Here is a 27,629-nt window from a genome sequence, read left to right as displayed (position 1 = left end):
TGTACATACATTACATTACTTATCCTGTACTGATCCTGAGTTACATCCTGTATTATACTCCAGAGCTGCACTCACTATTCTGCTGGTGGAGTCACTGTGTACATACATTACATTACTTATCCTGCACTGATCCGGAGTTACATCCTGTATTATACTCCAGAGCTGCACTCACTATACTGCTGGTGGGGTCACTGTGTACATACATTACATTACTTGTCCTGTACTGATCCTGAGTTACATCCTGTATTATACTCCAGAGCTGCACTCGCTATTCTGCTGGTGGAGTCACTGTCTACATACATTACATTACTTATCCTGTACTGATCCTGAGTTACATCCTGTATTATACTCCAGAGCTGCACTCACCATTCTGCTGGTGGAGTCACTGTCTACTTACATTACTTATCCTGTACTGATCTTGAGTTACATCCTGTATTATACTCCAGAGCTGCACTCACTATTCTGCTGGTGGAGTCACTGTGTACATACATTACATTACTTATCCTGTACTGATCCTGAGTTACTGCCTGTATTATACTCCAGAGCTGCACTCACTATTCTGCTGGTGGAGTCACTGTGTACATATATTACATTACTTATCCTGTACTGATCCTGAGTTACATCCTGTATTATACTCCAGAGCTGCACTCACTATTCTGCTGGTGGAGTCACTGTGTACATACATTACTTATCCTGTACTGATCCTGAGTTATATCCTGTATTATACTCCAGAGCTGCACTCACTATTCTGCTGGTGGAGTCACTGTGTACATACATTATATTACTTATCCTGTACTGATCCTGAGTTATATCCTGTATTATACTCCAGAGCTGCACTCACTATTCTGCTGGTGGAGTCACTATGTACATACATTACATTACTTATCCTGTACTGATCCTGAGTTATATCCTGTCTTATACTCCTGAGCTGCACTCACTATTCTGCTGGTGGAGTCACTGTGTACATACATTACATTACTTATCCTGCACTGATCCGGAGTTACATCCTGTATTATACTCCAGAGCTGAACTCACTATTCTGCTGGTGGAGTCACAGTGTACATACATTACATTACTTATCCTGTACTGATCCTGAGTTACATCCTGTATTATACTCCAGAGCTGCACTCACTATTCTGCTGGTGGAGTCACTGTGTACATACATTACATTACTTATCCTGCACTGATCCGGAGTTACATCCTGTATTATACTCCAGAGCTGCACTCACTATACTGCTGGTGGAGTCACTGTGTACATACATTACATTACTTATCCTGTACTGATCCTGAGTTACATCCTGTATTATACTCCAGAGCTGCACTCACCATTCTGCTGGTGGAGTCACTGTCTACTTACATTACTTATCCTGTACTGATCTTGAGTTACATCCTGTATTATACTCCAGAGCTGCACTCACTATTCTGCTGGTGGAGTCACTGTGTACATACATTACATTACTTATCCTGTACTGATCCTGAGTTACTGCCTGTATTATACTCCAGAGCTGCACTCACTATTCTGCTGGTGGAGTCACTGTGTACATATATTACATTACTTATCCTGTACTGATCCTGAGTTACATCCTGTATTATACTCCAGAGCTGCACTCACTATTCTGCTGGTGCAGTCACTGTGTACATACATTACATTACTGATCCTGAGTTACATCCTGTATTATACTCCAGAGCTGCACTCACTATTCTGCTGGTGGAGTCACTGTGTACATATATTACATTACTTATCCTGTACTGATCCTGAGTTACATCCTGTATTATACTCCAGAGCTGCACTCACTATTCTGCTGGTGGAGTCACTGTGTACATACATTACATTACTTATCCTGTACTGATCCTGAGTTACTGCCTGTATTATACTCCAGAGCTGCACTCACTATTCTGCTGGTGGAGTCACTGTGTACATATATTACATTACTTATCCTGTACTGATCCTGAGTTACATCCTGTATTATACTCCAGAGCTGCACTCACTATTCTGCTGGTGCAGTCACTGTGTACATACATTACATTACTTATCCTGTACTGATCTTGAGTTACATCCTGTATTATACTCCAGAGCTGCACTCACTATTCTGCTGGTGGAGTCACTGTGTACATATATTACATTATATACCCTGTACTGATCCTGAGTTATATCCTGTATTCTGCTCCGGAGCTGCACTCACTATTCTGCTGGTGGAGTCACTGTGTACATACATTACATTACTTATCCTAATTTACAGCCTGTATGATACTCTGGAGCTGCACTCACTGTTCTGCATCTTAAGGGGAACCTGTCACCAGCATTTCAACTATTAAACCAGCAATATCAGGTGGTAGTGGGTGAAAAATAATTTCTATATAACCTATATTAGTCGGCTCTATAGATTTAGTATTCAGTTTTTTAGTGTTCCCACACCGTATGCTAATGAGCGTAAAAGAGTCACATCTGCGTTTGAAGAGAGATATTTTTTCATTCCTCAAGTCTTTCCGATTTGACCCCACCTCCGTACTTTTGATTGACAGCTCCTCGCCTTCCCCCCATCACACAAAATCCTGCGTGTCTGAATTGATGTCCTCTTCTGGTTTGTGCGCACAAAGGGAGACCGGATTATTACGATAAAAGGTGCAAAATGTTTGCAGACCTTTATTTACAGTTGGAGGAGGAGTTTAGGAGAGGGGATAACGGTAAACAACTTTTGATAGCAGCGAGGGATAAGTATAGTTTAATAGGTGAAATGCTGGTGACAGGTTCCCTTTAAGAGCTGAAATCTCCCAGCATCCCTGTTTGCTCAGTGTCTACTCAGAGCTTGGTTTGGTGATTTGCATCATTGAGGAGACCATTGGTCAGAACCCCACCAATTAGACAATTTTATGACCAATCTAGTAGGTATTCTATAATAGTCTACGACTGGATAGCTATTGTTCTATCTTATCTGCCATGTGGTCATCAGTAAGTTTTGGATGGAGATGCTTTTATGAATCTGCTCTACAGTGACATCTGTTGGCCACAGCTGGAATATCTCTAACTGTAATTTACTGGAGAAAAGTTTAATAGGTGAAAGGATCACTTGAGCATCATCATAACGTTCATGTCATTTCATTTTGGCCCCATGCACACGAACATGCTTTTGCGGCCGCAATTCCCCCGAAAATCCACGGGAGAATTGCGACCCCATTCATTCCTCTGGGGCCATGCACACGACCGCGGAGCCCGGACTGCAGAAAGAACGGGCAAGCCTTTCTACGGCCGTGTTCTGCGGTCCGGGCTCATTGAAAATAATGGCCGCGGGCATGTGCACAGGCCGCAATTTGCAGGCGGCTCGCTGCTGACACTCCTTTGCCCGCCGACCCGAAAATCACCGCCGTGCACATGGCTACGGTCGTGTGCATGATATTCAGACCAGGTTGTGTGGAAAGACTGGACGGCTGCAGGGGGACAGAATGCAGTCACTGTGCTCAGACAACATGTATCTTATTTTATGGACAATGTAAAGAAATCCTGTTAGTCTGACACGTGTGTGAGCCTTTTAACCAAGTTACCAATTGGACGGGATGTTGCAGTGGCAGCACTGGTCTATGGGCCTATTGTCCCATTGCACAAAGTTGAGGCCGTGTGATCACATAATACCGAAATTAATCTAACGCAATAGAAAAAAAATCCAACATGACAGCGATGATTTAAGGTCTTTAGAGTTCCAGCTGTATCAATACATGACCCTATTATCCCGCTGTGTTAACATTTTCAATGGCTGCCGTCTAGTAATTAACTGCTCATTTTGTACTTTTTATCTTTTCCTTTTTTTTCAGTACTTGTAAAGCTGCACACCTGGTATCTGTCCGAGTGGTGAATCTCGTCCGTGGAGTGAGGCGAAGCTCTTGGCGATTCCCCTTCTCTCTTGATTGAAGCTGATAACAACACAGACTGCAGAAAGAGAGACAAAGGTGGGGGAGATAGATGAAAAGGTCAGGTAAGAATTGCAAGAAATCAGAAAATTCCAAAGCTTTTATGTACTATTTTTGTGTGTGCCCTCCGCTCTATTGTGCCATTACACCTGCCTAAAGCAAAGCCCGTTTGATCATTTGTCAAAACGGAACATCTTTGTTAACGCCGCCGGCGTCTCCCGGCTCAATGGGGTTGCAGGCAGCCAAGTGATCTTTCATGTAGCGAACCCATAAAAAAGCATTGATCCTAAGTTTGAATGCTATTAACTGGTAGAGATTCTTGTAATTACAGGTCCCACACAGATTAAACTCTCCTCCCAGCCTTTTCCACCAGGTTTGATCACAACTAAAATTGAATGTGTAGAAAGTGCAGCACAAAGTGGAATTTTTTTTTCTAAGCGACCAAATTGCAATATTGTTTGGTGAAAAATGGTTCAGGAGGCTGAAAGTGATATGTTATGTATTCAGCGCTGAGCTCGGCCCTGGGAAGAGCGCCGGATCCATTTATTCAGCATTCTTCCCGAGCACCATGGAGATGACCTCTGGAAAAAAACAGGGCTAAACTAATCCCGGAGATGTCAATCTCGAGGCCTCTTCTACATGTGCTTGCAGTTTAGATTAATAAACTGTCTATTTTTAAATTGTGTGGAAAGCACTTCAATTCTAAATATCCAGCCCGCATGTTAAGTATGGCGCAATTCATGCCAAGTCACACTCTCCCGGCCCAGAAAATTCAACTTCATTTGTGCTTCAGTCATCAGATGAGACGTGTTATCGGGGGCGGCTGGAACATCAGGTGTTAAAGGCGGAGGGGGGCTTAAGCCCTGTGATCAGTTTTATCAATCTTTACATAATCCTTCGACAGCAGTTAATGCCTTTACAATATGTATAAGTCTTCTGTGCTGATACCTACATTGCTATCATAACCTCCAAATTGTGTTCTTTAGCTTAGAACAATGTCTTGGAAAGAAGGAGAAAGGGGGTGTCTAGTTTAGGAACCCATTGTTATAAACCCTATTCGAGAATTCTGGGTAATAGAGGGGTGGGATTCCTCTGTTCAGGATCCTCATCTTTTGGTCAGAGTGGAGAGCGGTTACATAGAGCATCTCTCTCTCTCTGGAGGACCCGTCCTGTATTACACAGACAACACATTGATAGGAATGGACACTGTGTAATGCTTCATTTCTCCTGTGGTGGAGCTGCAGGGAAATTGAACACTGCCAGGTTTTCTTACAGATTACATCCGATCGCTGGAGGTGCCAATCGTGAGACATTCTGTGATTAGCTTATTGTCAAGAGACCTGTCTAACAAGTATTAATGGTGCAAAGTGGAGAACCTCTTTAACCTCAATCAAATAATAAATAACCCCAGTAAATATAAAAGCTTGAGTTGTCCTCTTTCGTTAATTTGTATATCCATTCAGTTGTTTCTTAGTTATATCTGTTTCTAGTAAAGTCCTGAGCAGCATACCTTCCTAGTTCTGCAGTGATGCATCGCGCACACTCCAGTCTTGCGGTAGTTTGGGGAAGTCGTGTGGAAAACCCTGTAATGGCAGATACGCTAATAGTGTTAAAATGGTGGGTGCAGTAGTACCTGCTGAACGTCCCCCTGAAGCACATGTTGTATTTAAAACTGCATTTAATTTGCGTTTTAATGTAAGGTAAAAAAAGGAGTAAATGTGTTGGAAAAAAAGAAAAGCGAGAAAGATTCGGCAGTAAATCACGACTTCCCTTCTGTATCACTCATTAAAAATGGCCTTTTGTAAGGTAAAATTATCATTGTAAGCAATAAGATCTTAAAAAAAGTAATTCACGGCTTTCTCACCCTTTAATATGATAGCCGCCATCGGCTAATTTTTCCCTTAATGGCAACACAGCCATAAATTTAGTGCGAGCAGGGCACTTTTCTCACCTCCTCACTCCTTATCCTGGCAGCGATGTCGCATCAGCTTCTATCAGCGAGTGAGACTGGACAAGTGACACTCGATTTACACCTAACACTAAAATCTTCAAGTAGCCAGGATGTCAGTTAGTATAAGGGATTATCTGCAGGAACAGGGGAGCTTTTACTGACGTTAACTCGGCGGGTAGAGTAAGCATTCCTAAATTACTTAGTGAAGATTTTTTTTTACACATTTTCCACCATGCCTCACAATACATACCAGATTTTATATTATCCTTACGCCGGGATAAGCTTTCTCCTGTCCACAATATAGCCTCCTGCTGAGTAATGTATACTTACCGCCCCCAAATGTACAAGAATAAAACTACTATAATACTGCTCCTGTATACAAGAATATAACTACTATAATACTGCTGTTTCTATATACAAGAATATAACTACTAGAATACTGCCTCCTATATACAAGAATATAACTACTATAATACTGCTACCTATATACAAGAATATAACTACTATAATACTGCTCCTATATACAAGAATATAACTACTATAATACTGCCCCCTATATACAAGAATATAACTACTATAATACTGCCCCTATATACAAGAATATAACTACTATAATACTGCTCCTATATACAAGAATATAACTACTATAATACTGCCACTATATACAAGAATATAACTACTATAATACTGCCACTATATACAAGAATATAACTACTATAATACTGCTCCTATATACAAGAATATAACTACTATAATACTGCTCCCTATATATAAGAATATAACTACTATAATACTGCCCCTTATATATAAGAATATAACTACTATAATACTGCCCCCTATATACACAAGAATATAACTACTATAATACTGCCCCCTATATACACAAGAATATAACTACTATAATACTGCCCCCTATATACACAAGAATATAACTACTATAATACTGCCCCCTATATACACAAGAATATAACTACTATAATACTGCCCCCTATATATAAGAATAGAACTACTATAATACTGCCCCCTATATACAAGAATATAACTACTATAATACTGCCCCCTATATACAACAATAATATAACTACTATAATACTGCCCCCTATATACATGAATATAACTACTATAATACTGCGCCTTATATACATGAATATAACTACTATAATACTGCTCCTATATACAAGAATATAACTACTAGAATACTGCCTCCTATATACAAGAATATAACTACTATAATACTGCCTCCTGTATAGAAGAATATAACTACTATAATACCGCCCCCAAATGTACAAGAATAAAACTACTATAATACTGCTCCTATATACAAGAATATAACTACTATAATACTGCCCCCTATATATAAGAATAGAACTACTATAATACCGCCCCCAAATGTACAAGAATAAAACTACTATAATACTGCTTCTATATACAAGACTATAACTACTATAATACTGCTCCTATATACAAGAATATAACTACTATAATACTGCTCCTATATACAAGAATATAACTACTATAATACTGCTCCTATATACAAGAATATAACTACTATAATACTGCTCCCTATTTATAAGAATATAACTACTATAATACTGCCCCCTATATATAAGAATATAACTACTATAATACTGCCCCCTATATACACAAGAATATAACTACTATAATACTGCCCCCTATATATAAGAATATAACTACTATAATACTGCCCCCTATATATAAGAATATAACTACTATAATACTGCTCCCTATATATAAGAATATAACTACTATAATACCGCCCCCAAATGTACAAGAATAAAACTACTATAATACTACTCCCAATATACAAGAATATAACTACTATAATACGGCTCCTATATACAAGAATATAACTACTATAATACTGCTCCTATATACAAGAATATAACTAATATAATACTGCTCCCTATATATAAGAATATAACTACTATAATACTGCCCCCTATATACACAAGAATATAACTACTATAATACTGCCCCCTATATATAAGAATATAACTACTATAATACTGCCCCCTATATATAAGAATATAACTACTATAATACTGCTCCCTATATATAAGAATATAACTACTATAATACCGCCCCCAAATGTACAAGAATAAAACTACTATAATACTGCTCCCAATATACAAGAATATAACTACTATAATACGGCTCCTATATACAAGAATATAACTACTATAATACTGCTCCTATATACAAGAATATAACTAATATAATGCTGCTCCCTATATATAAGAATATAACTACTATAATACTGCCCCCTATATATAAGAATATAACTACTATAATACTGCCCCCTATATACAAGAATATAACTACTATAATACGGACTGCTCCTATATACAAGAATATAACTACTATAATACTGTCCCCTATATATAAGAATATAACTACTATAATACTGCCCCCTATATACACAAGAATATAACTACTATAATACTGCCCCCTATATATAAGAATATAACTACTATAATACTGCCCCCTATATACAAGAACATAACTACTATAATACTGCCCCTATATACAAGAATATAACTACTATAATACTGCCCCCTATATACAAGAATATAACTACTATAATACTGCCCCCTATATACAAGAATAACTACTATAATACTGCGCCTTATATACATGAATATAACTACTATAATACTACCCCTATATACAAGAATATAACTACTATAATACTGCTCTCTATATACAAGAATATAACTACTATAATACTGCCCCCTATATACAAGAATAAAACTACTATAATACTGCTCCTATATACAAGAATATAACTACTATAATACTGCTCCCTATATATAAGAATATAACTACTATAATACTGCCCCCTATATACAAGAATATAACTACTATAATACTGCTCCTATATACAAGAATATAACTACTATAATACTGCTCCTATATACAAGGATATAACTACTATAATACTGCCCCCTATATACAAGAATAAAACTACTATAATACTGCTCCTATATACAAGAATATAACTACCATAATACTACTCCCTATATATAAGAATATAACTACTATAATACTGCTCCCTATATACAAGAATAAAACTACTATAATACTGCTCCTATATACAAGAATATAACTACCATAATACTACTCCCTATATATAAGAATATAACTACTATAATACTGCTCCCTATATATAAGAATATAACTACTATAATACTGCCCCCAAATGTACAAGAATAAAACTACTATAATACTGCCCCTATATACAAGAATATAACTACTATAATACTGCCCCTATATACAAGAATATAACTACTATAATACTGCTCCTATATACAAGGATATAACTACTATAATACTGCCCCCTATATACAAGAATAAAACTACTATAATACTGCTCCTATATACAAGAATATAACTACCATAATACTACTCCCTATATATAAGAATATAACTACTATAATACTGCTCCCTATATATAAGAATATAACTACTATAATACTGCCCCCAAATGTACAAGAATAAAACTACTATAATACTGCCCCTATATACAAGAATATAACTACTATAATACTGCCCCTATATACAAGAATATAACTACTATAATACTGCTCCTATATACAAGAATATAACTACTATAATACTGCCCCCTATATACAAGAATATAACTACTATAATACTGCTCCTATATACAAGAATATAACTACTATAATACTGCTCCTATATACAAGAATATAACTACTATAATACTGCCCCTATATACAAGAATATAACTACTATAATACTGCCCCTATATACAAGAATATAACTACTATAATACTGCCCCCTATATATAAGAATATAACTACTATAACACTGCTCCATATATATAAGAATATAACTACTATAATACTGCTCCATATATATATAAGAATATAACTACTATAATACTGCTCCATATATATATAAGAATATAACCACTATAATACTGCCCCCTATATATAAGAATATAACTACTATAATACTGCCCCTATATACAAGAATGTAACTATTATAATACTGCCCCCTATATACAAGAATATAACTACTATAATACTGCTCCTATATACAAGAATATAACTACTATAATACTGCCCCTATACACAAGAATATAACTACTATAATACTGCCCCCTATATACAAGAATATAACTACTATAATACGGACTGCTCCTATATACAAGAATATAACTACTATATTACTGCTCCAATATACAAGAATATATCTACTCTAATACTGCCCCCTATATACAAGAATATAACTACTATAATACTGCTCCTATATACAAGAATATAAATACTATAATACTGCCCTTATATACAAGAATATAAATGCTATAATACTGCCCCCTATATACAAGAATATAACTACTATAATACTGCCCCCTATATATAAGAATATAACTACTATAATACTGCCCCCTATATACACAAGAATATAACTACTATAATACTGCTCCTATATATAAGAATATAACTACTATAATACTGCTCCCTATATATAAGAATATAACTACTATAATACTGCTCCCTATATATAAGAATATAACTACTATAATACTGGCCCCTATATATAAGAATATAACTACTATAATACTGGCCCCTATATATAAGAATATAACTACTATAATACTGGCCCCTATATACACAAGAATATAACTACTATAATACTGCCCCCTATATATAAGAATATAACTACTATAATACTGCCCCCTATATACACAAGAATATAACTACTATAATACTGCCCCTATATACAGGAATATAACTACTATAATACTGCTCCTTTATACAAGAATATAACTACTATAATACTGCTCATATACAAGAATATAGCTACTATAATACTGCCCCCTATATACAAGAATATAACTATTATAATACTGCTCCTATATACAAGAATATAACTACTATAATACTGCTCCTATATACAAGAATATAACTACTATAATACTGCCCGCTATGTACGAGAATATTACTACTATAATACTGCCCCCTATGTACAAAAATATAGCTACTATAATACTGCCTCTATATACAAGAATATAACTACTATAATACTGCTCCTATATACAAGAATATAACTACTATAATACTGCTCCTATATACAAGAATATAACTACTATAATACTGCCCCTATATACAAGAATATAACAACTATAATACTGCCCCTATATACAAGAATATAACTACTATAATACTGCCCCTACATACAAGAATATAACTACTATTATACTGCCTCCTATATACAAGAATATAACTACTATAATACTGCTCCATATATACAAGAATATAACTACTATAATACTGCTCCATATATACAAGAATATAACTACTATAATACTGCCCCCTATATACAAGAATATAACTACTATAATACTGCCCCCTATATACAGGACTATAACTACTATAATACTGCCCCTACATACAAGTATATAACTACTATAATACTGCCCCTACATACAAGAATATAACTACTATAATACTGCCTCTATATACAAGAATATAACTACTATAATACTGCCCCTATATACAAGAATATAACTACTACAATACTGCTCCCTATATACAAGAATATAACTACTATAATACTGCTCCCTATATACAAGAATATAACTACTATAATACTGCTCCTATATACAAGAATATAACTACTATACTTCTCCTATATACAAGAATATAACTACTATAATACTGCCCCTATATACAAGAATATCACTACTATAATACTGTCCCCTATATACAAGAATATAACTACTATAATACTGTCCCCTATATACAAGAATATAACTCCTATAATACTGCTCCTATATACAAGAATATAACTACTATAATACTGCTCCTATATACAAGAATAGAACTACTATAATACTGCTCCCTATATACAAGTATAGAACTACTATAATACTGCTCCTATATACAAGAATAGAACTACTATAATACTGCCCCCTATATACAAGTATAGAACTACTATAATACTGCCCCTATATACAATAATATAACTACTATAATACTGCTCCCTATATACAAGAATATAACTATTAGAATACTGCTCCCTATATACAAGAATATAACTACTATAATACTGCTCCTATATACAAGAATATAACTACTATAATACTGACCCCTATATACAAGAATATAACTACTATAATACTGCTCCCTATATACAAGAATATAACTACTATAATACTGCTCCCTATATACAAGAATATAACTACTATAATACTGCCCCTATATACAAGAATATAGCTACTATAATACTGCTCCCTATATACAAGAATATAACTACTATAATACTGCCCCTATATACAAGAATATAACTACTATAATACTGTCCCCTATATACAAGAATATAACTCCTATAATACTGCTCCTATATACAAGAATATAACTACTATAATACTGCTCCTATATACAAGAATAGAACTACTATAATACTGCTCCCTATATACAAGAATAGAACTACTATAATACTGCTCCTATATACAAGAATAGAACTACTATAATACTGCTCCTATATACAAGAATATAACTACTATAATACTGCTCTCAATATACAAGAATATAACTACTATAATACTGCCTCCTATATACAAGAATATAACTACTATAATACTGCTCCCTATATACAAGAATATAACGACTATAATACTGCCCCTATATACAAGAATATAACGACTATAATACTGCCCCTATATACAAGAATATAACTACTATAATACTGCCCCTATATACAAGAATATAACTACTATAATACTGCACCTATGTACAAGAATATAACTACTATAATACTGCTCCCTATATACAAGAATATAACTACTATAATACTGCCCCTATATAGAAGAATATAACTACTATAATACTGCCCCTATATACAAGAATATAACTACTATAATACTGCCTCCTATATACAAGAATATAACTACTATAATACTGCCCCCTATATACAAGAATATAACTACTATAATACTGCTCCTATATACAAGAATATAACTACTATAATACTGCTCCTATATACAAGAATATAACTACTATAATACTGCCCCTATATACAAGAATATAACTACTATAATACTGCTCCCTATATACAAGAATATAACTACTATAATACTGCCTCCTATATACAAGAATATAACTACTATAATACTGCTCCCTATATACAAGAATATAACGACTATAATACTGCCCCTATATACAAGAATATAACGACTATAATACTGCCCCTATATACAAGAATATAACTACTATAATACTGCCCCTATATATAAGAATATAACTACTATAATACTGCCCCCTATATACTAGAATATATCTACTATAATACTGCCCCTATATACAAGAATATAACTACTATAATACTGCTCCTATATACAAGAATATAACTACTATAATACTGCCCCTATATACAAGAATATAACTACTATAATACTGCCCCTATATACAAGAATATAACTACTATAATACTGCCCCTATATACAAGAATATAACTACTATAATACTGCCCCTATATACAAGAATATAACTACTATAATACTGGCCCCTATATATAAGAATATAACTACTATAATACTGGCCCCTATATACACAAGAATATAACTACTATAATACTGCCCCCTATATATAAGAATATAACTACTATAATACTGCCCCCTATATACACAAGAATATAACTACTATAATACTGCCCCTATATACAGGAATATAACTACTATAATACTGCTCCTTTATACAAGAATATAACTACTATAATACTGCTCATATACAAGAATATAGCTACTATAATACTGCCCCCTATATACAAGAATATAACTATTATAATACTGCTCCTATATACAAGAATATAACTACTATAATACTGCTCCTATATACAAGAATATAACTACTATAATACTGCCCGCTATGTACGAGAATATTACTACTATAATACTGCCCCCTATGTACAAAAATATAGCTACTATAATACTGCCTCTATATACAAGAATATAACTACTATAATACTGCTCCTATATACAAGAATATAACTACTATAATACTGCTCCTATATAAAAGAATATAACTACTATAATACTGCCCCTATATACAAGAATATAACAACTATAATACTGCCCCTATATACAAGAATATAACTACTATAATACTGCCCCTATATACAAGAATATAACTACTATAATACTGCCCCTATATACAAGTATATAACTACTATAATGCTGCCCCTACATACAAGAATATAACTACTATAATACTGCTCCCTATATACAAGAATATAACTACTATTATACTGCCTCCTATATACAAGAATATAACTACTATAATACTGCTCCATATATACAAGAATATAACTACTATAATACTGCTCCATATATACAAGAATATAACTACTATAATACTGCCCCCTATATACAAGAATATAACTACTATAATACTGCCCCCTATATACAGGACTATAACTACTATAATACTGCCCCTACATACAAGTATATAACTACTATAATACTGCCCCTACATACAAGAATATAACTACTATAATACTGCCTCTATATACAAGAATATAACTACTATAATACTGCCCCTATATACAAGAATATAACTACTACAATACTGCTCCCTATATACAAGAATATAACTACTATAATACTGCTCCCTATATACAAGAATATAACTACTATAATACTGCTCCTATATACAAGAATATAACTACTATACTTCTCCTATATACAAGAATATAACTACTATAATACTGCCCCTATATACAAGAATATCACTACTATAATACTGTCCCCTATATACAAGAATATAACTACTATAATACTGTCCCCTATATACAAGAATATAACTCCTATAATACTGCTCCTATATACAAGAATATAACTACTATAATACTGCTCCTATATACAAGAATAGAACTACTATAATACTGCTCCCTATATACAAGTATAGAACTACTATAATACTGCTCCTATATACAAGAATAGAACTACTATAATACTGCCCCCTATATACAAGTATAGAACTACTATAATACTGCCCCTATATACAATAATATAACTACTATAATACTGCTCCCTATATACAAGAATATAACTATTAGAATACTGCTCCCTATATACAAGAATATAACTACTATAATACTGCTCCTATATACAAGAATATAACTACTATAATACTGACCCCTATATACAAGAATATAACTACTATAATACTGCTCCCTATATACAAGAATATAACTACTATAATACTGCTCCCTATATACAAGAATATAACTACTATAATACTGCCCCTATATACAAGAATATAGCTACTATAATACTGCTCCCTATATACAAGAATATAACTACTATAATACTGCCCCTATATACAAGAATATAACTACTATAATACTGTCCCCTATATACAAGAATATAACTCCTATAATACTGCTCCTATATACAAGAATATAACTACTATAATACTGCTCCTATATACAAGAATAGAACTACTATAATACTGCTCCCTATATACAAGAATAGAACTACTATAATACTGCTCCTATATACAAGAATAGAACTACTATAATACTGCTCCTATATACAAGAATATAACTACTATAATACTGCTCTCTATATACAAGAATATAACTACTATAATACTGCCTCCTATATACAAGAATATAACTACTATAATACTGCTCCCTATATACAAGAATATAACGACTATAATACTGCCCCTATATACAAGAATATAACGACTATAATACTGCCCCTATATACAAGAATATAACTACTATAATACTGCCCCTATATACAAGAATATAACTACTATAATACTGCACCTATGTACAAGAATATAACTACTATAATACTGCTCCCTATATACAAGAATATAACTACTATAATACTGCCCCTATATAGAAGAATATAACTACTATAATACTGCCCCTATATACAAGAATATAACTACTATAATACTGCCTCCTATATACAAGAATATAACTACTATAATACTGCCCCCTATATACAAGAATATAACTACTATAATACTGCTCCTATATACAAGAATATAACTACTATAATACTGCTCCTATATACAAGAATATAACTACTATAATACTGCCCCTATATACAAGAATATAACTACTATAATACTGCTCCCTATATACAAGAATATAACTACTATAATACTGCCTCCTATATACAAGAATATAACTACTATAATACTGCTCCCTATATACAAGAATATAACGACTATAATACTGCCCCTATATACAAGAATATAACGACTATAATACTGCCCCTATATACAAGAATATAACTACTATAATACTGCCCCTATATATAAGAATATAACTACTATAATACTGCCCCCTATATACTAGAATATATCTACTATAATACTGCCCCTATATACAAGAATATAACTACTATAATACTGCTCCTATATACAAGAATATAACTACTATAATACTGCCCCTATATACAAGAATATAACTACTATAATACTGCCCCTATATACAAGAATATAACTACTATAATACTGCCCCTATATACAAGAATATAACTACTATAATACTGCCCCTATATACAAGAATATAACTACTATAATACTGCCCCCTATATGCAAGAATATAACTACTATAATACTGCCCCTATATGCAAGAATAGAACTACTATAATACTGCCCCCTATATGCAAGAATATAACTACTATAATACTGCTCATATATACAAGAATATAACTACTATAATACTGCTCCTATATACAAGAATATAACTACTATAATACTGCTCCTATATACAAGAATATAACTACTATAATACTGCTCCTATATACAAGAATATAACTACTATAATACTGCCCCTATATACAAGAATATAACTACTATAATACTGCCTCTATATACAAGAATATAACTACTATAATACTGCTCCTATATACAAGAATATAACTATTATAATACTGCCTCCTATATACAAGAATATAACTACTATAATACTGCCCCTATATACAAGAATATAACTACTATAATACTGCTCCTATATACAAGAATATAACTACTATAATACTGCCCCTATATACAAGAATATAACTACTATAATACTGCTCCTATATACAAGAATATAACTACTATAATACTGCCCCCTATATACAAGAATATAACTACTATAATACTGCTCCTATATACAAGAATATAACTACTATAATACTGCTCCTATATACAAGAATATAACTACTATAATACTGCCCCTATATACAAGAATATAACTACTATAATACTGCCCCTATATACAAGAATATAACTACTATAATACTGCTCCTATATACAAGAATATAACTACTATAATACTGCCCCTATATACAAGAATATAACTACTATAATACTGCCCCTATATACAAGAATATAACTACTATAATACTGCCCCTATATACAAGAATATAACTACTATAATACTGCCCCCTATATACAAGAATATAACTACTTTAATATTGCCCCTATATACAAGAATATAACTACTATAATACTGCCCCTATATACAAGAATATAACTACTATAATACTGCCCCTATATACAAGAATATAACTACTATAACACTGCCCCTATATACAAGAATATAACTACTATAATACTGCCCCTATATACAAGAATATAACTACTATAATACTGCCCCTATATACAAGAATATAACTACTATAATACTGCCCCTATATACAAGAATATAACTACTATAATACTGCCCCTATATACAAGAATATAACTGCTATAATACTGCTCCTATATACAAGAATATAACTACTATAATACTGCCCCTATATACAAGAATATAACTACTATAATACTGCCCCCTATATACAAGAATATAACTACTATAATACTGCCCCCTATATACAAGAATATAACTACTATAATACTGCCTCCTATATACAAGAATATAACTACTATAATACTGCTCCTATATACAAGAATATAACTACTATAATACTGCCCCTATATACAAGAATATAACTACTATAATACTGCCCCCTATATACAAGAATATAACTACTATAATACTGCCCCCTATATACAAGAATATAACTACTATAATACTGCCTCCTATATACAAGAATATAACTACTATAATACTGCCCCTATATACAAGAATATAACTACTATAATACTGCCTCTATATACAAGAATATAACTACTATAATACTGCCCCCTATATACAAGAATATAACTACTATAATACTGCCCCTATATACAAGAATATAACTACTATAATACTGCCCCCTATATACAAGAATATAACTACTATAATACTGCTCCTATATACAAGAATATAACTACTGTAATACTGCTCCTATATACAAGAATATAACTACTATAATACTCCCCTATATACAAGAATATAACTACTATAATACTGCCCTCTATATACAAGAATATAACTACTATAATACTGCCCCTATATACAAGAATATAACTACTATAATACTGCCCTCTATATACAAGAATATAACTACTATAATACTGCTCCTATATACAAGAATATAACTACTATAATACTGCCCCCTATATACAAGAATATAACTACTATAATACTGCCCCTATATATAAGAATATAACTACTATAATACTGCCCCCTATATACAAGAATATAACTACTATAATACTGCTCCTATATACAAGAATATAACTACTATAATACTGCCTCCTATATACAAGAATATAACTACTATAATACTCCCCTATATACAAGAATATAACTACTATAATACTGCCCCTATATACAAGAATATAACTACTATAATACTGCCCTCTATATACAAGAATATAACTACTATAATACTGCTCCTATATACAAGAATATAACTACTATAATACTGCTCCTATATACAAGAATATAACTACTATAATACTGCCCCTATATACAAGAATATAACTACTATAATACTGCCCCTATATGCAAGAATATAACTACTATAATACTGCCCATATATACAAGAATATAACTACTATAATACTGCCCATATATACAAGAATATAACTACTATAATACTGCCCCTATATACAAGAATATAACTACTATAATACTGCCCCCTATATGCAAGAATATAACTACTATAATACTGCCCCTATATGCAAGAATAGAACTACTATAATACTGCCCCCTATATGCAAGAATATAACTACTATAATACTGCTCATATATACAAGAATATAACTACTATAATACTGCTCCTATATACAAGAATATAACTACTATAATACTGCTCCTATATACAAGAATATAACTACTATAATACTGCTCCTATATACAAGAATATAACTACTATAATACTGCCCCTATATACAAGAATATAACTACTATAATACTGCCTCTATATACAAGAATATAACTACTATAATACTGCTCCTATATACAAGAATATAACTACTATAATACTGCCTCCTATATACAAGAATATAACTACTATAATACTGCCCCTATATACAAGAATATAACTACTATAATACTGCTCCTATATACAAGAATATAACTACTATAATACTGCCCCTATATACAAGAATATAACTACTATAATACTGCTCCTATATACAAGAATATAACTACTATAATACTGCCCCCTATATACAAGAATATAACTACTATAATACTGCTCCTATATACAAGAATATAACTACTATAATACTGCTCCTATATACAAGAATATAACTACTATAATACTGCCCCTATATACAAGAATATAACTACTATAATACTGCCCCTATATACAAGAATATAACTACTATAATACTGCTCCTATATACAAGAATATAACTACTATAATACTGCCCCTATATACAAGAATATAACTACTATAATACTGCCCCTATATACAAGAATATAACTACTATAATACTGCCCCTATATACAAGAATATAACTACTATAATACTGCCCCCTATATACAAGAATATAACTACTTTAATATTGCCCCTATATACAAGAATATAACTACTATAATACTGCCCCTATATACAAGAATATAACTACTATAATACTGCCCCTATATACAAGAATATAACTACTATAACACTGCCCCTATATACAAGAATATAACTACTATAATACTGCCCCTATATACAAGAATATAACTACTATAATACTGCCCCTATATACAAGAATATAACTACTATAATACTGCCTCCTATATACAAGAATATAACTACTATAATACTCCCCTATATACAAGAATATAACTACTATAATACTGCCCCTATATACAAGAATAGAACTACTATAATACTGCCCTCTATATACAAGAATATAACTACTATAATACTGCCCTCTATATACAAGAATATAACTACTATAATACTGCCCCCTATATACAAGAATATAACTACTATAATACTGCTCCTATATACAAGAATATAACTACTATAATACTGCTCCTATATACAAGAATATAACTACTATAATACTGCTCCTATATACAAGAATATAACTACTATAATACTGCCCCTATATACAAGAATATAACTACTATAATACTGCCCCTATATGCAAGAATATAACTACTATAATACTGCCCATATATACAAGAATATAACTACTATAATACTGCCCATATATACAAGAATATAACTACTATAATACTGCCCCCTATATACAAGAATATAACTAATATATTACTGCCTACTATATACAAGAATATAACTACTATAATACTGCTCCTATATACAAGAATATAACTACTATAATACTGCCCCTATATACAAGGATATAACTACTATAATACTGCCCCTATATACAAGAATATAACTACTATAATACTGCCCCTATATACAAGAATATAACTACTATAATACTGCCCCTATATACAAGAATATAACTACTATAATACTGCTCCTATATACAAGAATATAACTACTATACTACTGCCCCTATATACAAGAATATAACTACTATAATACTGCTCCTATATACAAGAATATAACTACTATAATACTGCCCCTATATACAAGAATATAACTACTATAATACTTCCCTCACACTCCTTCTCTTCATGTCCGTCATACACGGATACTGGCGGGTGATCGGCTCATGCAGCTTTATGTGACCACCGCATGTGTATAAAAATGGCCGGACCATTGTACAGAACAAACACTGTTACACTTTGTGTCTCCTTTATTTCCTCATAGATTGTAAGCTCTTGCGATCAGGGTCCTCACTCTCCATGTTTGAACTGTAAATGAACTTTGTCACTATGTAATGTCTGATATTGTTTTTCATGTCCCCTCTAAATTGTAAAGTGCTGCGTAATATGTTGGCGCTATATAAATAAAGATTATTATTATTATTATTTACTGCCCCCTATGGATAATAAATACTACATTTCTTCTTACTCTGAATATCTGCTCACACCCTGTCACATTAATCACCCCTCTACACCTTGTTGTCTATACTGGACAGTATTGTAATTTTCGGTGTGTGTTGAAATGCAGCCTTCAGATAAAAGCAGGGCCGTCATTTTACACCATTAGGCAATGAGATTGGGCCCTTATAGCTCCGGCGCAGTAATCGCACATCCTTTACCCATCTATCAGCGTCGCCTGTCAGTACAACAAATAACCCTGTTTTTATACAGCGATCGGCTTGTTTTTATTTCAGCACAAAGTGTTTCCTGTGCGGAGGTTTGGGCTTTAACTCCTATCTAAATAGGTACTTATCACTTAACACAGGAGTGATGCGCTGACATTTTCTGCCGTCTTCTCCGCCACTCGCTGCTGGAAACATTTACAGTGATACTAATAGCTGTGATCATTTAGAAGATGTGACCGGTGAGTGATAAGTGATGTCAGGGACACAGATGGGTGATTTTATTTGCTGTATATATATTTATTTAGCGTCCTCTGTGTTTTCTCTTACGTTAACAGGATGAGAACCCAAGAGAGGCTTGTTGGTAAAATGACGATGATTTACCAGGAGGGCTCTTTAACTTGACAACTTTGCAAATCGCATGCATCAAAAATGCTGGAAATCGTGCACGGGTTATGGCCCTCGTAGCTGCACATATGGAACGGCTTTAAAAAGAAGGAAAATGCACCGTGAATATTCGGCTATGAGTTGTAAAGTTTAACCATGTAGAGGACGACGGTGCTGGACCATAACTAAATGTAAAAAACACAAAGTCCAAAATCACTTCATCAGCGCAGCCCTTGAAAACGTACGGTACGCCGTCGGCTGGTGGGGGTACCTCATGTCCGGTCATTTTTTACTTGCTCTGTTTATACCCCTTTTGGTTTTGTGCCTATATTTTTATTGGGAGTATCTGATGTATACGGTGCGGTACATACAATTTGTCCTATATTCCTGTCTCACTTGAACCCTCATACACAGAATATTTTTTTGCGATGTTTGTTATATATTTATTGACCCGCGTGTTGCTCACCCACGTTCTTGGCTGAATTGCGCTGATGAACTGATGTTTTTCTGTTATTTATCAATAAAGACTTTGTGTTTTTGCATATACTTACGGTCCTGCACCGTCCTACATATGGTTATTCTGTCGGAGGACTCGGTCATTCCTACTCTACGGGTAGTTTTTGTAAAGTTGTCTTTTAGTTCAGTTTCTAGGAAAGCTGGGAAACCAATATGGCCGCCATTACAACACCTATAAGGGGATGTTCACACGGCCTATTTTTAGACGTAATTCGGGCGTTTTACGCCTTGAATTATGCCTGAATAGACGGCTCCATTACGTCTGCAAACATCTGCGCACTGCTTGCAATGGGCTTTACGATGTTCTGTTCAGACGAGGTGTAATTTTACGCGTTGCTGTCAAAAGACGGCGCGTAAAAAGACGCCCGCGTCAAAGAAATGCAGGTCACTTCTTTGGACACTTTTGGAGCCATTTTTCATTGACTCCATTGAAAACCAGCTCCAATTACGTCCGTAATGGACGCTGCGAAAAACGCGAGTACATGCAATTACGTCTGAAATTCAGGAGCTGTTTTCCCCTGAACACAGCTCCGTAACTTCAGCCGTATTTTGTGTTTGAGTGTGAACATGCCCTTATGCTTGTCCCCCATCTTTCCTAGAGTCGTGGGCAGTATAACCAGCCTAGTTTTGCAGGGAATACCTCTCGCATCCTTTTGCCGTGCAGGAGTTTGGGAGAGCAGAGTGACGCTCCCTGTGGAAGTTGTAATAGCAGCTACACCATTGGTCACAAAGGAAACACCTGATATAATTTTTACAGTTGTAAGGAAGCACCAGACAGACCTCTTTATATCGGGGTATCTATCATACACCCTAAGAAGTAGCAGCCAGTGACTGGGGGCTGTCAGGTAGAGCATGCCGTATGTAAAACATTGCCTCCTTCTCCCTGATTGGCTGAGAGTGCTTGCCCTCTTTTGCGCCCCCAATCAGAAGTTAGGGGTTAGCCTTTGGTTGAGTGTTATACGAGGTCTTTCAGGTGACATTGGTTTGCAGGAACGCTGATTGACAACCACTATGGCTGCTATTTCTGCCTATAAAGGATTTTTACTTTTTCTAGACTCCTGAATATCTGAGGCCCCCTGTACATGACCGTGCTCGCGGGCTGTGCTCTTATTATAAAGTATGGGAGCACGGTCCGTAAAATAAAAAAAATAGGATATGTCCAATTTTTTTACGCACGTTTTCTACGTCCGTAATTATGGCCGAAATCTACCAACTTGTGCATGGAGCCTTATTTAGTAATCCGGTGATACACCCCGTATAACTGAGTAACGAGACAGATCTTGTGGGGGCTGTAATGGAGGTCAAATTTATTGTCACCCGGCTTTCCTGGAAACAGAAGTATAAGAAATCGAGCATATTACGTTCCAGGGACTTTATAACGTGTGGTAGAGGGATTAACCGTGTGTAGGAAGGGACTGCTGGGTGGACGTCCTGCTTTACAAATGTTCTGATTCTAGTCAATTACATTGGTATCGGAGGGCAGCGTCTCCTCTTCCTGGTGGGGGGGTGTTGACTAATGATCTGCTTCTATTCTCTGTACTGCCCCCTACAGTTGGGCATTGTACTCTTGGATCTGGACAGGGGAGCGCTCTGTTCGTCAGCATCCAGTATCCGATTTCCTTCAATGTCTTGTTTACTTAAAGAGGGATGAAGAGAGACATCGAGGCCGACAGAAGACATCAGAGGACGTCACAATGAAACAGCTTGAAGCCACTTTAAACAAAGACTTTACTCCATGTAAATAAGAAAGTTTGGAAATCGCTCAATACTCCAGACCGGGGATCTTCAAAGCCTCGTCTGATGCCCAATGAAAGGCTCTATCCACGGGGATTCACTTTCATGATGGATTCTTGAACTGAACGCTCTGCGGCCTTTAAGGGAGAGCGGCGGCCGGGCCTGCGAGGCTCAGCTGGGCCCTTTCTACTTGGAACAAGACATCGGCCCCATTTACTTCTCACTCAGAACAGATGAGGCTGTTTGTCAACTAAAATGGTTTCCTGCCGGGATCTGAGGTCTTCTGCTGAGCGGTCGGCGTCCCCCATTTTGTCTGTTGTCACTGATATTAAAGCACGGAGCTGGGGGGCACTTCTAGGGTCTCGGACAAGGTATCTCTTTAATGGCATCATGTCAAATGTGATTTGAAGGCTCCGTGACATAATTAAAGGAGTGGGGGCAAAACACAAACCTGCAGTTTTTTTCTGATTTTATTAAAAAAAAAAAAAAAAATCTAAAAATGATCCTACACAAGTGAAATGACACATTAGGGCGCGCCGAGGACCACAATCCATCACACGTGAACTGCAATAACATAAAACACATCAGGCTTTCCAGAACCGGAGAGGATAGTGCAATGTGTGGGCTGTAGTAGTATCAGTATGAACCAACGCACATGCTACACACACACACGCTACACACACACACACGCTACACACACACACACGCTACACACACACACACACACACACTACACACACTACACACACACTACACACAATATATATATACACACGCGCTATATACACACACACGCTATATACACACACACACGCTATATACACACAGACACACACACGCACGCTATATACACACACGCTACACACACACACACTACACACACACACACACACACTACACACACACACACGATATATATATATATATACACACGCGCTATATACACACACACACACACACACACACACGCTATATACACACACATGCTATATACACACAGACACACACACGCACGCTATATACACACACACACGCTATGCACAAACGCTTTACACACTATACATACACACATTATGCGCACACAATTTTACTGGTGTTTAATGCCCAAATCATTGAAATTATTAATAGGTTAATATGCACTAAAGGCTCCTGAATTCTGTGCAAACTATATTAACACGAGACATAAATGTCTAAAATACGGACACTTGCAGGAATTTTTTTTCCATTTTTAATCTGACTGGATTAAGACCCATAAAGAGAAGCTGGTGTGAGGGAGGCCGGTTTCCTCCCCTGATTTACCGGGAAATGTCTGACCTCCGCACCCCCACATAGATGGTCTTTATAAGCGCCATTTTCAAATTATTGGGGTCATTTCTCAAGTAGCGCGGGCTATGGATTCATTCTAGACTTTGTGGACCGTTTCTGACACGTGATCATTATTCGGAGGGGGTTTGGTTAATACGCTGTACCTGGACCATATTATGCAGCAGCGGGGCCGCTATTAGGGAACGCACTCAGGAACAGGCGACCTTTTGGCTGCATCATTTTTGAATCATTTTACAGAGTCTTTAATACATGAACATTATTGACAGATCTGACTTATTTTACAAATAACCCTCAATGTGTAACTTCTACAAAGATGGCCGCGGCTCCGAATCGTAGATCTTGTCGTCGTGATTCAGACAATTATCCTTTTTCTCATCTGAGCAGTCAGAAGGGGCAATATCCTGTGAAATTGCGCTAAAAGTAAATTAGACTTAACACTATCTTAATCCTTTCTGCTCTCGTGCCCGGATCCGCTTAGCGATATGAATCACATCCTTCACTGTAATAGGGAGTGATCTGCGCAAACTGACAAATCAACAGGGGAAAAATGGAGATCTAGAGAGGATTAACCCCTGACAAGCCGGACATAAAAAGACCCCCTCAGCCTATAACCCGGAAATGGCCGCAATACAAATACGTTTCTGTTCGTTTTTTAAGTTTTAAGATTTCACGGCACTTTCTACATCAACTCTGAGGACTGGGAGTTATCCAGGTCGGGTGGGAGGCAGCAGGCGGGTATTACACTCACCTTTGGTGTACCCGGGGTCATGGCGTCTTTCTGTACACAGTTCTTACTGCAGATAAAAGGAACAGAGAAGCGCCATAAATATATCATTCCATACATACAGTAAAAACACACGACAATATCCCAGGCGCCAATTCCCGTAATAATAATTTGACATTAATAAAATTCAATACAGAATTTCGGTCCCAATTTTTACTGATGAACGGTAAAGGTTTTCTATACAGACTGACTTTTTACCTTCTTGCTCCCCTTCTTTCCTCCTTTGTAATCGTATTTGTAATTGGCGAGGAAGGAGAATAAGAAGCTAGAGAATGCCCCAAAGCAAATATGAAAATGCTGCATCCCGGTACACAAGCCGTTCTTCCAGATCATGAAGGCACTGAACTTGTCCCCCTCCCATCGTTAAAGGAGAGAAGAGCCCATGACCCTCTGGCTGATTCGCCCCTATTGTTTGCTGCATTGTATGGGCAAAAGTATGTGGACCCCCCTCCTAATTATGAAGTTCAGGTAAAGAAAGGAGGAGACCTCCAGCTCACCAGTAGTTGCGTCTCCAGACACCTCGCACGGATCCCCGCTACGGCCAGCGGTAGGTATATCAGGAAAAAGAAAGAGAAAATCCAGCGCTGTGTTTGATTAAAAAGGAAAATTGTTCCCAATTTTATTGAAAAAATGGTTAAAAGTTACACGGAGACGCAGTGTCAGGGTGTATATATAGCGGGCTGGATGACCTTGGCCTACGCGTTTCGAGCAAGTGTGTTGCTCTTAATCATGGCAAAAAGGATATGCGTCTCCGTGTAACTTTTAACCATTTTTTCAATAAAATTGGGAACAATTTTCCTTTTTAATCAAACACAGCGCTGGATTTTCTCTTTCTTTTTTTTTATGAAGTTCAGGTGTTTCAGCCGCTCCCATCGCCTACAGGTGCAGGAAGTCCAGCGCACGGCCGTGCAATCTCCGTAGACCACCATTACTAGTAGTATAGGTCTGCCCCAGTCACCGGTAATTGTTACTATTGTGAAGCGAAGGCGTCTAGGAGTAACAGCAGCTCCGCCACGAAGCGGTAGACCACGTAACTCACACAGCGAAGCCACCAAATACTGAAGAACGTGGAGTGTAGTTATCGCCTATCCTCTATTATATCACGAACTACAGAGATCCACACATCTAGAAATTACACCCGCATCAGAACTGCGTCCAGAGCCTCATGAAATGGTTTTCCGTGGCCGCTGCACACAAGCCTAAGATCAGCATGCACAATGCCAAGCGGCGGCTGGAGTGGTGTAAAGCACGTCGTCACTGGACTCTGGAGCAACGAGTTCTTCGGAGCGGTGAATGACGGCTCGCTATCTGTCAGTCTGATGGACGAGTCTAAAGACCCTTTTACACTGGCCAATTATCGGGCAAACTAGCGTTTACAGAAGGCTCATTCCTGAAAATTGCCCTGTGTAAGCAGGGCAACGAACAAACGCAGGATCATCAGCTGATTGCATCGTTCTAAATGCATAAACTTTTATCG

At 35.3% G+C, this 27,629-nt stretch overlaps 1 protein-coding gene and 1 long non-coding RNA gene across 4 annotated transcripts in view; one reads left to right on the top strand and one right to left on the bottom strand.

Annotated features, from left to right (window-relative positions):
- Positions 1-27,629, bottom strand: part of RNF220 (ring finger protein 220) — a 222,693-nt gene that overhangs the window by 46,562 nt on the left and 148,502 nt on the right. For both annotated transcript variants that reach the window (XM_075832562.1, XM_075832563.1), the window contains exons 3-4: positions 26,117-26,162; positions 3,827-3,922 (exon numbers count right to left, since the gene is read on the bottom strand). In XM_075832562.1, coding sequence (XP_075688677.1) covers positions 3,827-3,922; positions 26,117-26,162 — 142 coding nt within the window. The remainder of the gene's footprint in view (positions 1-3,826; positions 3,923-26,116; positions 26,163-27,629) is intronic.
- Positions 1-27,629, top strand: part of LOC142657521 (uncharacterized) — a 152,432-nt gene that overhangs the window by 12,091 nt on the left and 112,712 nt on the right. The window contains exons 2-4 of one of the 2 annotated variants that reach the window (XR_012849936.1): positions 3,808-3,968; positions 21,478-21,647; positions 21,744-22,555. This is a non-coding gene — a long non-coding RNA (uncharacterized LOC142657521). Of the gene's footprint in view, positions 1-3,807; positions 3,969-21,477; positions 21,648-21,743; positions 22,556-27,629 lie in introns of those variants that run through there. The other variant, XR_012849937.1, reaches the window with a different exon arrangement.

This window comes from Rhinoderma darwinii, chromosome 7, assembly GCF_050947455.1.
Source record: "Rhinoderma darwinii isolate aRhiDar2 chromosome 7, aRhiDar2.hap1, whole genome shotgun sequence".
Taxonomy (NCBI): Eukaryota; Metazoa; Chordata; class Amphibia; order Anura; family Rhinodermatidae; genus Rhinoderma; species Rhinoderma darwinii.
Note: the sequence above shows the minus strand (reverse complement) of the source record. Positions and strands in the feature narration are given on the sequence as shown.